Consider the following 19,252-nt stretch of genomic DNA (forward strand, 5'->3'; position numbering starts at 1 on the left):
TCAGGACATTCTTTTCGATCGTAAAACTCAGTCTCAGTGTGTGTCCTGTAACAAGACACTGCGTCCTGCCAGTGTGTTAGCTTCATTTGGGGAACGTTTTACAGGCCTTATTTGGGAGAGTGAGTTTGCTGGATTATTCATTAAATAAATGAATAATTTGTGTGTGTCTGATTGGTCCAGACGCTACAAGGTACAACATAAAGGCATTCATTAATTGCAACACCACATTTGTGGTATCTAGGTTATCATGCAAATGTGGATGCTTTTATGTAGGCCGGACCAAGAGACGTCTTAAAGACAGAGTATTGGAGCATAAAAATGCTATTAGAAAAGCTAATTTAGATTACCCTATGGCAAAACATTTCCAAAATGTGCACAATAGTAATCTAGAAGGCCTAATGGTTGAGGGTTTAGAAACGACCGAAAAGAGTATTCGGGGTGGTGACCGATTAAAATTACTTTTGCAGAGAGAAACATTCTATATATATGAGTTACAGGCCACAGTATACCCTGGATTGAATGAAGAAATAGATTTTAGTCCTTTTTTGTGATAGTTTTTTTTTTTTTTTGTATAGACAGGTTTTTTTTTTTTTTTTTTTGTGTATATATACATATGTATGAGTATGCATATTTATGTATATATGTTATGTTTTTTTTTTCTTCTTCTTCCTTTTTCTTTCTTTGATGTAATTTGCAATGTAACCTCCAAGTGGATCTTCTCTGTATGTGTGTAATTTGTCATTCAGGTGTTTCTAATTAGCACCTATAAAAGAGGAAATTGTTTGATTGTAAAACCCTGAAGAAGGCTGTTTGTGCCGCTACGCGTGGGTTGTTTTTTTTCCCCCCATGTCTTTTAAATTTTCTATCATGAAATAGCCAGTCAAATAAAGGCTTTTTATACATTCCTAAGAAGAGTGCCTTGGATTTTCTTCTACAATATTTCATTGAATTCCCGACCCCAAAGAGCATCTTCAAAAAACTTTTTTGAACTCCCTGAGCACCCTGGACATTTTTCTCTTTCCAATTAAACAGGAACCATTTAGAACAATTTTGATGAGTTACTCCTCACCTTGTCTGACCGTGTAAGATGCACATTGTTTCTTGTAATAGTATATCTGTCAGGATTGCTTTTTCCTGCCCCTGACAGCTCCACAACCAGATTGAAGTTTTGTTGGTCCTTCACCTGCGTGCGATACTCTGCCACGGCCTGGAACACCATGATGGTCGTCTGGAAAACCCAGAAAAGCATTCAAAGACAGAGCTCCGTAATGTGACTTACCCACATAGCAACATTGTTTCAGCCCAGATCCGGCACACATCTGGCACAGTGTTACTTTTAACACTCTGTAGTTGGACACATATGTATACTGAGGAGTGTTAATAATTTAACAATGGGGATTTTGCTGCTACACATCTTTACATAGGCCAGGGATGGGCAACTGCGGTCCTGGAGGGCCACAGCTCTGCAGAGTTTAGCTCCAACCCTGATAAACTCTCCTGTCTGTAGCTTTCTAGTAATCCTGAAGACATTGATTAGCTGATTCAGGTGTGTTTGATTAGGGCCCCAGATAGATAGCAACCATCACAATAATGTTAAATCAATGTTAATGTGTACATTTTTGACTCAACATAACTTTTGCTCCCACATTTAATGTAGTTTTTTTTTTTTTTTTAAGATTTCATCCATAAATCAATGGTAATGGCGTTGAGTCATTGTTACAATGTGATGTTGGTTCAGTATCATGTTTGCACTCTCAGAAAATGAAAAACAACAATTATAACTGACTTAAAGCCACATAGCCTGAAATCAACTGCAAATAAAAGACACTAAATCTCTCAAGATCTCAGCAGAAGTTCTTTTTGACAATTAACAGAGGTTTAGATGTTGATGATTTATTGAAAATGTTTGGTCACCATTATGGTAATCAGTGTTTACTTTAGTTGGACAGTTTGACTCTTGGCTTTTATGTGAGTGTGTGATCTTTGCAACAGTGTGTGCTGAACTACATATTTTTTGCAAAACAAGCCAGAAACAAAGATAATCAGTTGAAATAGTTTTCAGCATAATAATGCACTAATTTTACCACTGACCAAAAGTGGTAATTCGTTAATAAAAAGTTACATTCACAAACAATACTTTCTTGCCACAGATCAGACATTTTGAATTTAGATTTTTAAAATACACTAAAAGAAAAATATTTTTAGATACACATCCAGACATCAAGAATCAGCATATGAATCTCAACAATGGTGACATGCTTCATGCTGCAATGCATGTTGGCAGCCATCATAGTATAAAACTAGCATGCATTGTCTGTGTCTAAATATATATATATTTGAGGAGATCCCCCCTTCTATGTAAAGCGCTTTGAGTGCCGAGAAAAGCGCTATATAAATGTAATGAATTATATATATATATATATATATATATATATATATATATATATATAAAGTGAGGAAAATAAGTATTTGAACACCCTGCTATTTTGCAAGTTCTCCCACTTAGAAATCATGGAGGGGTCTGAAATTGTCATCGTAGGTGCATGTCCACTGTGAGAGACATAATCTAAAAAAATATATCCAGAAATCACAATGTATGATTTTTTAACTATTTATTTGTATGATACAGCTGCAAATAAGTATTTGAACACCTGAGAAAATCAGTGTTAATATTTGGTACAGTAGCCTTTGTTTGCAATTCTAGAGGTCAAACGTTTCCTGTAGTTTTTCACCAGGTTTGCACACACTGCAGAAAGGATTTTGGCCCACTCCTCCACACAGATCTTCTCTAGATCAGTCAGGTTTCTGGGCTGTCGCTGAGAAACACGGAGTTTGAGCTCCCTCCAAAGATTCTCTATTGGGTTTAGGTCTGGAGACTGGCTAGGCCACGCCAGAACCTTGATATGCTTCTTACAGAGCCACTCCTTGGTTATCCTGGCTGTGTGCTTCGGGTCATTGTCATGTTGGAAGACCCAGCCTCGACCCATCTTCAATGCTCTAACTGAGGGAAGGAGGTTGTTCCCCAAAATCTCGCAATACATGGCGCCGGTCATCCTCTGCTTAATACAGTGCAGTCGCCCTGTCCCATGTGCAGAAAAACACCCCCAAAGCATGATGCTACCACCCCCATGCTTCACAGTAGGGATGGTGTTCTTGGGATGGTACTCATCATTCTTCTTCCTCCAAACACGTTTAGTGGAATTATGAACAAAAAGTTCTATTTTGGTCTCATCGGACCACATGACTTTCTCCCATGAATCCTCTGGATCATCCAAATGGTCATTGGCAAACTTAAGACGAGCCTTGACATGTGCTGGTTTAACCAGGGGAACCTTCCGTGCCATGCATGATTTCAAACCATGACGTCTTAGTGTATTACCAACAGTAACCTTGGAAACGGTGGTCCCAGCTCTTTTCAGGTCATTGACCAGCTCCTCCCGTGTAGTTCTGGGCTGATTTCTCACCTTTCTAACCCAGCGGGCACCTTGATGTCAAAATTACGTCAAGAAATAGGTCAAAAATGAAATTCAAATTGACGTCAAAGTGTTGATGTCAATTTGATGTCAAGATTTGACCTCTGCTGATGTCATTTTGCCAAACAAAAAGGTGAAACGCATGGCCGTACACTTATCACCAGCTTCACTTAAAACTAACCAGATTTACTTTATTTAATTTCCGGTTTAAATAAATATAATATTTAAATAGTTTAAAATATATTAAACATATTTTGATGACACCATGATGGTGGTTAGCGTTTGCTTTAGTTGTGCTCTTGGCCCTTGACTCTTTAATATAAAATTTTCTCTGGCTGCTATAACTGTGTGTTTATAAATCACAACTGTTGTAGCTAAAAAAGCCATGAGAAACTGAGATCAGGAGATGTTGGCTGTTTATTGAAGATGATGACAATATCATCATGTAATTGCCTGAATCGCTGATCTTATTCAGTGTCTAATCTTTGGTTATATAGGACTTGTGATTTTAATGTTGTATTATAATATAAGCCATTTAATTTAACAGCATGAGAATAATGTTTTTTTTAATTAATAAAGGATTTTAAAAACATTTAATGCATTAAACTTAACATTATTACTTAGCTATCATGAATCAGTGTATGACTCTCAACAATGGTGACAATCAATGAAATGCTTCATGCTGCAGTGCATGCTGGGTACCACCAATCAAAACTCACCCATATCTCCCAGCATGCATTGCGGCTTTAATAAATTATGCAGCTGGAGTTAATCTGATTATCTGGATATTTTGTTTGATTGTCACCATTGTTGAGATTCATACGCTGTTTCTTGATGTCTGTGTGCGTCTAAGTAATGCCATAGATGACAGGGTTTTGTGCACTAAATAGTTTTTAAAAAACAAGTGCATTATTTGATAAAGAACACTGCTAAATATGCTGTAGAATCAAATTACTTCTGTCATGAATAAAACCGCTTTTAAACCACAAATCCCATATAATCAAAGCATTAGACACTGAACATGATCAGGGATTCAGGCAATTACATGATGATTTCATCAATAAACAGCCAACATCTCCTGATCTCAGTTTCTGATGGCTTTTTTAGCTACAACAATTGTGCTTTATAAACACACAGTTATAGCAGCCAGAGAAAATGTTATATTAAAGAGTCAAGGGTCAAGAGAACAACTAAAGCAAACGCTAACCACCATCATGGTGTCATCAAAATATGTTTAATATATTTTAAACTATTTAAATATTATATTTATTTAAACCGGAAATTAAATAAAGTAAATCTGGTTAGTTTAAGTGAAGCTGGTAATAAGTGTACGGCCATGCGTTTCACCTTTTTGTTTGGCAAAATGACATCAGCAGAGGTCAAACTCTTGACGTCAAATTGACATCAACACTTTGACGTCAATTTGATTTTCATTTTTGACCAATTTCTTGACGTAATTTTGACATCAATTTGATGTCAAATTGACATCAAATGCCCACTGGGAAGGATCATTGAGACCCCACGAGGTAAGATCTTGCATTGAGCCCCAGTCCGAGGGAGATTGACAGTCATGTTTAGCTTCTTCCATTTTCTAATGATTGCTCCAACAGTGGACCTTTTTTCACCAAGCTGCTTGGCAATTTCCCCGTAGCCCTTTCCAGCCTTGTGGAGGTGTACAATTTTGTCTCTAGTGTCTTTGGACAGCTCTTTGGTCTTGACCATGTTAGTAGTTAGATTCTTACTGATTGTATGGGGTGGACAGGTGTCTTTATGCAGCTAACGACCTCAAACAGGTGCATCTAATTTAGGATAATAAATGGAGTGGAGATGGACATTTTAAAGGCAGACTAACAGGTCTTTGAGGGTCAGAATTCTAGCTGATAGACAGGTGTTCAAATACTTATTTGCAGCTGTATCATACAAATAAATAGTTAAAAATCATATATTGTGATTTCTGGATTTTTTTTTTTAGATTATGTCTCTCACAGTGGACATGCACCTACGATGACAATTTCAGACCCCTCCATGATTTCCAAGTGGGAGAACTTGCAAAATAGCAGGGTGTTCAAATACTTATTTTCCTCACTGTATATATTCCAACTATTATACTGTATGTATTTAAAAATCAAAATTATGATCATTTGATCTGTTGCAAGAAAACAATATCTACTTTTATTGAGGCAGAAAATTAGTAAACTATTTTGCTTCTAATTATGCTGAAAATTGTTTCACCTGATGATCCTTGTTTTTTGCTTTCTTTGCAACATGTTTTGGTAAACACTGCCCCAAAGACATGCACAGTAAATTCCCCAGTGTTAAATTAACACTGCTCAGAGCACATATGGTCCCACTCTACATGGTGTTAAAGTAACACTGAAGCAGTGTTAAAGTTAATGAGACAATTAAGTGATCAATTGAGTGATGATTGAACATTATTGAAGACACCTGATGATAACAAGCAGAATCACTGAAGGAGAAAATCACAAATTGTAAGCCACCATTATGGTGATGGGTGTTTGCTTTAGTTGGGCTCTTGACCCTTACTGTATATTATTAACTTTAGACATTGTTTGTCTGCTGTTATTGATTTATAACATTTAAATGAACAAAGAAAAAGTGTGATCTGATAGTGTTGCTTATGATTTGACATAATCATGCCGTGATCCGAAAATGAAACTTATTGAGATAGTTTGGTGTAACTTGTTAGCAGCAGCTCTGTGATTCTACAGTATATGATTATCAGCATTTTTCTTATAATCCAATATATTTAATAAACATTGTTCTGTTCAAAACACTTTCAAATGTATTAATTTAGAAACACAGACATCAATAAGCAGCCTGTGAATCTCAACAATGGTGACAATAATAAAGCATGTTGCAGTGGCTGCCACCAATCACAACTCATTAATGGCTCCCATCATGCATTGCAGTATGAATAAATTATGATCTGAATTGTCTATGTAATTTACTTTTCCCAATTGTCACCATTGTTGAGATGCATAGACTGAATCTTTATGTCTGTGTGTGCCTAAAAGAAAGATAAAAAAAAAAAAAAAAAAAAAAAAAATCCTTTATATTACATCTAAAATTCTGGATATTTATGCAGAATCACAGTTATGCTGTAATCAACAACATAAATCAAAAACATAAAGTTCAAATGATGATTGTCATAACATAACCAACACTATCAGATCACTTTTTTTCTTTGTTCATCTGGCAGTTGTAAGTCAGATACAGCAATCAAACAAAAATTAAAGTTAATAATTTAAGGGTCAAGAGCCCAACTAAAGCAAACACCCATCACCATAACGGTGGCTTACAATTTGAGATTTTCTCCTTCAGTGATTCTGCTTGTTATCATCAGGTGTCTTCAATAATGCTCAATCATCACTCAATTAATCACTTAATTGTCTCATTAACTTTAACACTGCTTCAGTGTTACTTTAACACCATGTAGAGTGGGACCATATGTGCTCTGAGCAGTGTTAATTTAACAGTGTTAATTGACTGTGTGGGGCCTGTACCATGAAGGTAGTTGAACAAACCCGGCGTTACAGGATTAGTTTTGAGTTGACAAAACCAAACCGATGCAATCAGGCTTTATTGGTAGTTTGCAGATTGCCCGTGCTCGACTCCTCTGCGGCGGTCAACCGAGAGGGGGAGGGCTGGGTGAGTCCCGTAGGAACTGTCTTGTCTGTGCGTGGATGTGGGCGCGGGATAGCGGGCACATTTACCACACCGAAATTATTGTTCGCTTGAGTGAAGCGAATGCACGTTGGTTTCGTTTTTACAGAAACCGTGAGACATGCAGAACGTAGTGTTTGTGGGCACTGGGTAGTGGGCACATTTACCACGTTTGATGCGCAATCGATCTGAGTTGATTTTATGTGCGCAAGCCCTGTGTGACGGGCTGTGCTTGTGTGAAGAGATGGGCACTGGGCAGTGGGCATTCTTTCTACACATAAAACACCATCGGCCGTGGCCGGGACACCAGAAAATTCACTCTTATGGGATTTATCTGGGTAGCCGTAAAAGCGGCGTTTGTGTGCAGGCAAGCGTCGCCGACTTGCTGCGTCGCCAACTTGCTTACTGCAGAATACACTGGAACAGTCACATTTACTGGAACTGAACGAGCGAGAAGTTGCCATAGAAACAGAGAGCGTCTTCATGCTGGCGTTTATTTGCAGGCCTGCGTGCATTACAACAGGCTTGTTCACTGCAATATTGACATTTCCAGTCGCCTGAATTTCAGAGGGGTATGAGAAATGGTCCGCAGCGGGACCAGAAAACCTCTCTTTTCTCCTTACGCCAGTGACGCACGGAAAACCATAGAAACGGTGTTTGGGTGCAGGCGAGCGGGTTGTACAGTTTTCATCCAAACACTCAGTTGTAAAAACACAGGGGGCCCTATCTTGCACCCAGCGCAATTGACTTTGTACACCGACGCATTTATCATTCCTATTTTGCACCCGCGCAAAGCGCGTTTTTCCCTCCACAGAAGCACGTCGCTAAACTAGGGAATGAACTTGCGCTCCCTGGGCGGTTCAGCGCAAAAAAGGAGGCGTGTTAAGGCGCAAACGTTCCTTCATGCTATTTTGCAGGTTTAGAAAACAGTTGCGCCACTAACCAGGAAAAAATAGTTTAAAGTCAGTGGCGCGTTGCACATGTTATTCATATGCTATTTTAAGGGCGCATGCTTGGCCATAATCAATGTAGCGTGTGCACAACGCGCATACACTTTGATTCTCTCATCTACACAGAAGCAGCAGTTTTCATTTTTGCAAATCATACATTATTTGGACGGACGGACGGACGGACGGACCCGCCCACAAAGTTACTTGCGCTTTGCGTTTTGACACATGCGTTTCAGATCGTTAAAATAGGGCCCAGGAAGTAACTCTGGCAAATACACACCGACTACAGTTGCATGTGACACATATCTGACACAAGTTGTGTAACTATAACACATTAGTGTGTAAAAGGTTTCAACACACTTCTGTGTAAGAGGAATAACACATTAGTTGTGTTAAAGGTAATACAAAATGTGTAGTCCTTATGTGTAGTGTTTCCTGTGTTCTCAAACTAACAGGCCAGTGGAAATACAAGTTATTTGTATACAATATTTTGTCAGTTGCTACAGTTTAATAAAATTCAAAGTGCAAACTCGGTGACCTGTTATATCTACATGAACTTTTGTCAAAAGCAGCATTATCAATTAGGGGTTGAAGCGTGAATAACTGAATAATGTCCAGTACAGTGAGTGTGTCCAGTCATTGAGCTTGAAACATTGTCTTGTACTTTGTGTGCACATGCATTCTGTACTCGACTATTGATTAAACGGTTAATATTTTTGCATCTGGCCCTTTCGCTTTATTTTTTAAAATGACACAATTTGTGTGTTAAAATGACTTACACATTTATAAAGTTGACACAACATGTGTTGTCCCTGAGCACACTCACTACATGTGTTAAAACTGACACATGTGTCATTTTTAACACATCTCTTTTTAGAGTGAAGGGTTACCGTTTTTTTGTTGTTATTGTTGTTGTTGTTGTTGTTGTTGTTTTTTGTACTTAAGTGCAATACATTTTGGTTGAAAAAATGAGAATCGTGCAAGAGAATCGTGATCTCAATTCCCATGGAGAAAAATCGTGATTCACATTTTAGCAAGAATCGTGCAGACCTACCGCATTCTACATTAGAATTCAACCAAGCCATGTAATAAGTAAGGGATAATGTTGTACATCTAGCCGGTTGTTCTCTCAAAATAAACCCCAGACAGGGTGATGAGGTCTTCCATCAGCCTGAAGGGGGTTATTTTGCGAGAACCACTGGCTTGATGTACATTATCCCGCTTATTACACGTCTACTTGCCACATATGTAAATAATTAGACACAAAATATTGATCTGAGACTTAATATTTTATTAGCTCTTTAAACGCAAAGATTCCATGGAGAGAATAGTTGCAGTACTACTACTATATAATGCAGACACTGCCACCATCATTATATCCTTTCTATGAAAACACATGGGCTGTGTTGCTGTTCTCATTCAGACTGCAAGTTTTTTATGTGTTTGTAAGAATAGTCGTTACTACTTTTTTAGGCAATATATGATAAAGAGTCTTCAGTCACGGTGCTCAACCAGGTCCAGTAGCTCGGTGTTGCTGAGACAGCCGGAGGTTATAGTGCCGGTGGTGCTGCTGCCTTGCTCTCATTTTTTAATAAGCAGAGTCTTAATATTCAGTCAGTCAGAATATTTAAATTTCATCCTATGAAGTTTTTACAGATGTTCCTGTTTTTATTAAGCTCAAGCTACTGCTATTGTCAACTCAAGCTACAGTGAAATGATGAGATGTTGGTGTACCTGTGTTGTGCCATAACCACCATTATGGTCCTGTTGTCTGCCCAGCCAGTGCACTGCCTCTCCTGCTTTATCAAAGTCTTTGTCTTTGTCTTTGTTCTTCACAAGTGCCAGCACAGCATAGGCCGTCGCCTCTAGAGAGTGATGATGCTGTCCAGCCACAGTCCAGGACCTACCGGCTGTTTCAATCACAAAACAGGAATAGAAACAAGTGTAGAGATGAAGCTGGAACGTGAAGGGAAATCTGTCATAGTGTTAAAATATGAGTGTTAAATGAACACTGAAGCAGTGTTTAAGTTAATGAGATAATTAAGTAATTCATTTAGTGATGATTGAGCATTATTTAAGACACCTGATGTTAACAAGCAGAATCACCGAAGGAGAAAAGCAAAAAATGTAAGCACCATTATGGTGATCAGTGTTTGCTTTAGTTGGGCTCTTGACTCTTAAACTAAGATAAGATGCAAGCGATTAAGGGCTTTATTGGGTAGGCCATAAAACAAAGAGTTACTATAGTCCAGGTGTGACGTTATAAAAGCTTGAACAACAGTTTCAGTTTATTTGAAATTTAGTGAGGGTTGTATACAGAGGTGGAGAGTCCAGGGGTCAGAAAGTAAAAGTCCTGCCATATGTTTATTCCACCCATGAACTCCAATGTTAAATGAACTCTCCTGAGTGTTTATTTGGCTCCAGACTCAAGAGTGTTAAAGTTAATGAGCTAATTAAGTGATTGATTGAGTGATGATTGATCATTATTGAAGACACCTGATGTTAACAAGCAGAATCACCAAAGGAGAAAAATCACAATTTTAGTCACCATTATGGAGATGAGTGTTCGATTTAGTTGGGCAGTTGACCTTCAAATGATTATCTTTAGATTTTGTTTGGCTGTTGATCTGAGTTATTACAGCCAGATGAACAAAAAGAAAAGTTGATCAGGGGGTGTTGGTTATATTTTAACATGTTCATAATTTGATCTGAATCACTGAACTCATTTAGAGCCTAATCTCTGATTTAAATGTATATTGGTCATTACAAAAGCACAGTGATTCTACAGATTAAGATCCAGATTTTTCAATATAATTCAAATTATTTCTTAAAAGTTGTTCTGATAAAGAAAAAGAAAATCTTTCTTTAAGGCACACACAGACATCAAGATTCAGTGTATGAATCTCAACAATGGTGACAAAAAGACTATTCAATTAGGAAAACAAGACAATTCAGATCATAATTTATTCATACCGCAATGCATGATGGGAGCCATGGATGAGTTTTGATTGGTGGCACCGAGAATGCACTGCAACATGCTTTATTATTGTCACCATTGTTGAGAATCACAGGCTGATTCTTGGTGTCAGTGTGTCCAAATAATATATTTTTTCAAAGTCTTTTGATCGGAACAACTTTCAAGAAATCTTTCTGATTACATTGAAAATGATTAACATGGCATAATATTAGAATCACATGCAGCTATAATTAACAAGATAAACTTAACTCTCTAAATGAGTTTTGTGATTCAGGTCAAATTATGATTATGTCAAAACATAACCAACACCACCTGATCAACATTTCTCTTTGTTCATCTGAGAGTTGTAACCCAGATACAACAGCCAAACAAAATCTAAAGTTATTAGTTTAAGGGTCTAGAGCCCAACTAAAGCAAACACTGATCACCATAATGGCAACTTAAAAAAGAGATTTTCACCTTCAGTAATTCTGCTTGTAAACATCAGGTGTCTTCAATAATGCTCAATAATCACTCAAACAATCACTTAATTATCTCATTAACTTTAACACTATTGAGTCTGGAGCCAAATAAACTCCCAGGAGAGTTCATTTAACACTGGAGTTTTTGCTGTGTGAGTTCATGGGTGGAATAAATATATGGCAGGACTTTTACTTTCTGACCCCTGGATTCTCCACCTCTGGTTGTATATGAGCAATATTGCGAAGATGGAAAAAAATGGAAAAAGGCTTGAGAAGCTAGTTAATATGGGGTATATATTTCATTCCATTGCTGTTATTGATACGGACAAGCAGCTATCATAACACCACAAAACTTACATAATTCATTAGAAATTTTCACTCTAGTTTATTTTATTATTCCATGTTATATGAAACACATTTTGATGACGTCTTGGTGTGACTGACCTTCTCCTTTGGTGGAATGCCTCATCAAGATCTCTTTATTGAGTTTGTCAGCATTGGCCATGGCGTAAGAAGTCAACGCAACAGCGTAAGGATTGGTCAGTTGTGGAAGTCGACCTTCTAAAAATGCAACAGCCTTCCTGATACTTTCATCCAGACTCTATAAAGTGTGTGTGCAATGTTTAAATCAAGAGGAAGAGTAGGAAACAGTGGAAGAGGTTAAACCTTAAAAAAAAAATCAACTGTTATTCTAGAATGTAATGCTTTAATGAACAAAAATGTGAAAGAGCTGTACTTACACCAACTGATCTAGCACAGATCTCTCTGCCCTCTTGCATGGCAATCACAACAAAGGCCGTCAGAGAAGCATCGGCATCGGCATATTTGCCATTTACGCCACCCTGGAATAAAGCACAAATAAACAGAATATCACCAAAAAAAAACAAAAAAACATGCGTTTTATAATAAATCAGCAAATCTAGCTCTTTTTACTAGGGTTATTAATCAGTAGCCAACAACTGAATCCATTTAGGACTTTAAAATATTGTAAGATAGACAGAATATACATTAGTAATGTATCTTTCTACACTCTTAAAAGAGATGTGTTAAAAAACAACACACAGCATGTGTTGATGGTATTTTGACACATGTTGTGTTGTGTATATTTTTAACACACAATGTGTGTTAAAATGTAACTCTGGATAGAATAGCACTGGGTGGAGGAGAGTTTGTGTTTATGAAAAAAATTATAGGTATTTTTATATGGTATCCCATAAAATGCTCTAAAATATATAAAACAATACATTCAAATAAATAAATTCAATCTTAATTCATGAAAACTTAAAGATTAATGGGTGTTTTTTGCAGCCAATCACATCATGCCTCTTTTTCAATGTCTTTTTCAAATGCTGCTTTCACTTGTTATTAATAACCAGATTAACTTTATTTCTGTCAGACTCTACAGAAGCTCTTATTGAGAATTAACAGGTTTTGGTGTTGATGATTCATTGAATGTTTCATTTAAAGTCACCAGAATCGTGATTAGTGTCAGCTTTATTTGGGCTCTTGACCCTTGACTCTTTAACATTAGTTTACTCTGATTGCTGTAAAAGTGTGTTTATTTGAACACATTTGAAACAGCAGAAATAATCATGAGAAAAACATGCTCAGATAATAATATTATCACTATGAACATGTAAAAATGTTAAGCTAAGCAAGAGTTAAATATTTGAAAGATTAGTGTACTTTTAAAAGGATTATCATATTACAATTAGCTTCAAATTATTTTTAAATACCGTTCGTACAGGACTTTACAGACTATGGTAACAAACAGACATCAAGCATCCGCGTATGAATCTCAACAATGGTGAAAAACGAAAAGCTTCATGCCGCAATTCATGCTGGGTGCCACCATACACATCTCATCCATGACTCCCAGCATGCATTGCGGCATGAAGCTTTTCGTTTGTCACCATTGTTGAGATTCATACGCGGATTCTTGAGGTCTGTATTTGTCTAGCTTCTGCTGCAGATTACAATTTTTGGAAAACATGTTTTAATATGATGGATAGCATGATGTAGTATCACAAGATTGCTATAAATAACAGCACATAAATAAATTAAATGCGCACCATCCATATACTCATAAACTTGATCAGATCAGCACTTGTTCATTATGACATCATCAAGAAACATCTGATCATATTATCTCTTGCCAAATGTATTTTATTAAAATACATTAAAAGTAGCCAGAAAAAAACTAAAAGAAGAGTAAAGGGTCAAGAGCTCAAATAAAGGAGCCATTAATCACGATTCTGGTGACTTCAAATAAAACATTCAGTGACGCATCAACATCTAAACTCAGTTAATTCTCAATAAGAGCTTGTCTATGTAGATTCATGATGTCTAAAACATCCAAATGTTCAAACAAACTCTTTATTAAACGTCACTGGACTCCATAAACACAAGTTAACAATACGTTTCAGTGTTCGTCCAAACACTCAGTTGTAAAAACACAGAAAGTGACTCTGGCAAATACACACCGACTACAGTCACATGTGACACATATCTGACACAAGTTGTGTAACTATAACACATTAGTGTGTAAAAGGTTTTAACACACTTCTGTGTTAAGAACAATAACACACTGATTGAGTTAAAAGTAACACAAAATGTGTTGTCCTTAACTAGACACACAGGTGTGTTAAGATATAACACAGGTTGTGTTGTTTTAACACATCCATTTTAAGAGTGTTTTAATTGGTCACATATATGACATCTATGACACAAATTGTGTGATTTATGACACATTAGTGTGTTAAATATTTTAACACACTCACTGTGTTAAGAACAATAACACACTGGTTGAGTTAAAAGTAACACAAAATGTGTTGTCCTTAACTAGACACACAGGTGTGTTAAGATATAACACAGGTTGTGTTGTTTTTAACACACCCGTTTTAAGAGTGTATGGTTCAGAGGTTCATATGGAGATTATGTCCACTGTTAACCCTTGCTGTAAAAAAGGGCCAAATTCTGACAATATCATACCATTTTCCATTAAAACAGTAATATACCGTAGAAAACAAAACTAGCCTACAGGAATATACTGTGAGTTAACAGTGCTCAAAATCGACACTCAGAGGCTGTTTTCCCAATCACACCCTATACCCTCATTCACTATTCCCTACATTAGTTCACTAATATAGTCCCCTTGGCAGAGTGAATGAAAAGAAGTGAGTGAATTGAGACACTGATGAACACCTGATAAGCAGAATCACTTAAGGACAGAGAAACAAGAACAGAAAAAAGAGAAACACAAGAACTACAACTGACTTCCAGTCACAGAGTGTGAAACCAGTTTAACACTAGAACGGCCATGGCGGTCATTTTGACCGTTTTGAATTTTATATCTGCAATAACTTTGTTGAAAAAATAAATACAATCCTGCTGGTACCTGACTTTTCCTAAAAGTATCTGTATTTTCATTTAAAATGTTTTTCATATAAATTACACATAAGGCAAAAAAACAAATGAACATATTTACCTATTTCGGCCATAGACGGTCATATTGACCGCACGGAATTTCGCGGTATTATTATAGGCTATACCAATATACACAACAATAAAATGTGGTTAAAAATACACTAAACATATTCAACAACAAATCATTTAAATGTAATGATATTCAGAACAGAACAAGAATGAAAAAAATAACTATAAACAAGCCAAAATGAAATGCGTTATAAGCGAAAGTGAAAGTAAGCGGCGTTAGGCTCACGTAACTTTCTAATTAGAATCGAAATGTTTCAACATTTGCGATGTATTTGGATTGTAAACTATTTCTTTATTATAGGCTTTGTACTTCACTCACGATCCAATATCGACGGAAAAAATCATCCTCTTCACATGCGCAAAATGGTACGAATTGTAGGCTAGCCTACTATAGGCTACAAACAGAGCAGTGGAATTTTTATATGTTAGGTTGACTATTTTATTATTATATTTTATTGTGGCTATAATGAACAGGCTGCAATGTCAAGATGCAATACTGGAATATGGTTGGTGTGTGTGTGTGTGTGTGTGTGTGTGTGTGTGTGTGTCGGCGGGTGCGGACGCGGACGCGATCGAACTGTGTAAACAAATATGGGCTACTCCGTCATTTTGTTCAGGACATCTACGGATATTATTTATTTATAAATGTATAATTAAACTTGTTTAAATGTACAGTTTGGTGTTGTTTTGTTTTTTTAAAGACATATTAACACAATAAATGCATTAATCTCTCAATTGGGTATTTATCATTAAATATATAGAGTTTGGAATATAGCGGTCAAAATGACCGCTTGCGGCAGTTCTAGTAGTTATGGAATTCTGGCACTTCTAGTGTTAACATTATTTCTTTCATACATGTACAAAAGTTCTTGTTGAGAATTAACAGAGATTTAGTTAATAATAAAGTGTGTTGTCACCATAATGGAGATCAGTATTTGCTTTAGTTGGTCTCTTGTCCCTTGACTTCTTAGTTACCATTCATCTTTCTCTAGCTGCTTTAACTGTGTGTTCATAAAGCACATTTGTTATGGCAAGAAAAAGTCAATAGGAAGATGATAGAATAGAAGGTGTTAATGGCTGATGTGATGATGGCATAATCATCCTGGACATGTCTGATTTTCTGGTCTTATTTTGTTTGTAAGCTTTGAATTTATGGGCATTTCATATTTACCATATATCTGATAATCTACAATAGAGATGCGCGGATGGGCAATTATTTCATCCGCAACCACATCACAAAACTCATCATCCGTCCGCCATCCATCCGCACCAACGTTTTTGACCAATTTTCAAAACCGCAACCGCCCACCATCTGCTGATGCAAGGTGCTGCTGATGACAGCCGCGAGACTAGAAAGCTCTTACTTCAGAATATCAGCAGTGAACTCCGTCTCCGATCGGCGCACAGGGACAAAAAAAAAAAAAAAATTTAAATAAATAAATAGCCTAAATTAAACGCGTTTCGGCAAAACTGACCTTATCTGATAGGCTACTGTACATTATTTTCATTGTAGCCTAATAGAAAACGCATTTTGGCACATAATTTAGGCTTTTTCGTTGGTGCGCCATCAGCTAGGCTTATGCCTACAAAAGACAGATGAAATCTAATATTAATAATTGATCCATGTCGGTATACACAGCCTAATATTTAAAAAAAAAAATAGCCTATACAATCAAGATAGCCTATTTAAGTTTTAATTATTAAATCCAGGACATGGTTAGTTAATGAAACATGGATTAAAATTAAGATACAATTAATACCAAACGAAATTCGCGTTAAAGAAGGGCTTTGTGCTTTCTGTTTGAGGTCTCTGTGAAAGTTTGAAAGTCTTTTAGTGGTCGCGTCCGTAATGGAGAACTGTCACGTAACATTGTTTTTTCCTCATAAATGCAAACACGAAAAATAAATGACAAAAGACTTTTTAAAAAAGACAAACCATCAATTTTTGGAAAAAATGTATGGATTTATAACGTTTTGGTAAAAAAAAAATGTATGGATAACCTTCTATTTCCTTTGTTTTTAATTCTCCTTTTTTGAGTTTGTCACGACACGTACCTCCTTTGCCGGTGTTACCATCTCTGATAATAACAGTCTGCATAGACTCGACTGCCTGATGAAAATTTGACTATTTCAAAGTGTGCTTTGCAAAAAATTCCAAAAGCGATTTTTTTGGATGTAGGTATAGTCAGATAACAATATCTAACAATGTATACATATATTTTTTATTTGATTGGTGCAACCGCCCGCCACCCGCCCGAATTTAATTAAAATATTATTTTTCATCACGTCATCCGCCCGATCCGCGGTTTATCCGCGGAGTCCGCGGCTATAACCGCCAACCGCGCATCTCTAATCTACAACATGAAAACTAGCAATATTTCTGTAATCAGTTATTCTGAAGAACATTGAAATCTTGTAATGCATTAAAAATTTTTGTAACTCCTGCTTGATTCAGGCACACACAGACATCAACAATCAGCACATGAATCTCAACAATGGTGACAATCAAAAGTTTCATGTCACAATGCATGCTGGGTTCCAGGATAGTATAAAACGTAATTGGTTACACTGAAAAAAATGATACTTTGGATTAACTTAAAAAAATTGATGTAATTTGTTACAGCTAATTTTTTTAGATTTTCTCAAATTGTATTTATGATTTAGTTAAAACCATAAATTTTGATTTATGTCAAACCAAAATTTTAAGTTTTACCTTTACCCAAAGTACACAGCAAAAACTCCAGTGTTAGATTAACACTCAAGAGTGTTGAAGTTAATGAGATAATTAAGTGATTAATTTAGTGATGATTGAGCATTATTGAAGACACCTGATGTTAACAAGTAGAATCACTGAAGGAGAAAATCACAAATTGTAAGTTACCATTAAGGTGATGGGTGTTTGCTTTAGTTGGGCTCTTGGCCATTATATGTTTACTTTAGATTTTGTTTGTCTGCTGTTATTGATTTATAACAGTTAAATTAACAAAGAAAAGTGTGATCTGATGGTGTTGGTTATGTTTTGACATAATCATGCTGTGATCTGAAAAACGAAACTTATTGAGATAGTTTGGTTTAACTTGTTAATTTCAGCAGCGCTGTGATTATTCAGCCTATGATTATCAGAATTTTTCATATAATCCAAAATATTTAATAAACATTGTTCTAATCAAAAGACTTTCGAATTAATTTATTTTAAAACACAGACATCAATAATCAGCCTGTGAATCTCAACAATGGTGACAATAATAAAGCATGTTGCAGTGGTTACCACCAATCACAACTCATTAATGGCTCCCATCATGCATTGCGGTATGAATAAATTATGATCTGAATTGTCTATGTAATTTACTTTTCCTAATTGAATATTCTGCTCCTCACCATTGTTGAGATGCATAGACTGAATCTTGAAATCTGTGTGTGCCTAGAAGAAAGATTTTTTTTTTTTTTTCAAAACAACTTTAAAAAATCCTTTGTATATTATCTAAAATTCTGGATATTTATGTCGAATCACAGTTATGCTGAAATCAATAACATAAACCTATGTCAGAAATAATGATCTTAATGAGCTCAGTGATCAAGTTCAAATGATGATTGTCATAATATAACCAACACCATCAGATCACTTTTTTGCTTTGTTCATCTGTCAGTTATAACTCAGATACAACAGCCAAACAAAATCTAAAGTAAACAAATAATGGTCTAGAGTCCAACTAAAGCAAACACCCATTACCTTAATGGTAACTTACAATTTGTGATTTTCTCCTTCAGTGATTCTGCTTGTTATCATCAGGTGTCTTCAATAATGCTCAATCATCACTCAATTAATCACTTAATTATCTCATTAACTTCAACACTCTTGAGTGTTAATTTAACACTGGAGTTTTTGCTGTGTACTTTGGGTTAAGGTAAAACGTTGAGTTGGAAAAAAAATAAAATTTAGGTTTGACATTAATCAAAATTTATGGTTTTAACTAAATCATAAATACAATTTGAGAAAAACTAAAAAAATTAGCTGTAACAAATTACATCAATTTTTTTAAGTTAATCCAAAGTAGCATTTTAGAGGGTGTAACACTTACTTTGAGGCAAAGTGAAAACAGAAGGTATAAACTGAAAATCACAATTTTCCATTGGACCAATGCAAATATATATTTTGAATGAATTGCACTGATGTTTCACTTTTTTCAGTGTACCTAACGTAACCTCTGTTCT

The 19,252-nt window shown here is 36.0% G+C and overlaps 1 protein-coding gene across 2 annotated transcripts in view; it reads right to left on the minus strand.

The window, feature by feature from the left end:
• The window catches only part of LOC307152052 (complement C3-like), a 271,787-nt gene that overhangs the window by 110,827 nt on the left and 141,708 nt on the right, over positions 1–19,252 (minus strand). Inside the window, exons 27-30 of one of the 2 annotated variants that reach the window (XM_079860446.1) lie at positions 12,286–12,387; positions 11,990–12,146; positions 9,842–10,017; positions 1,070–1,228 (exon numbers count right to left, since the gene is read on the minus strand). The exons of the other annotated variant lie outside the window; for it this stretch is intronic. Of the exons in view, the coding sequence (XP_079716572.1) occupies positions 1,070–1,228; positions 9,842–10,017; positions 11,990–12,146; positions 12,286–12,387 (594 nt within the window). The remainder of the gene's footprint in view (positions 1–1,069; positions 1,229–9,841; positions 10,018–11,989; positions 12,147–12,285; positions 12,388–19,252) is intronic. 2 annotated transcript variants of the gene reach the window in all.

The sequence above is a fragment of the Squalius cephalus genome (genome assembly GCF_949319135.1).
Source record: "Squalius cephalus genome assembly, chromosome: 2".
NCBI lineage: Eukaryota > Metazoa > Chordata > Actinopteri > Cypriniformes > Leuciscidae > Squalius > Squalius cephalus.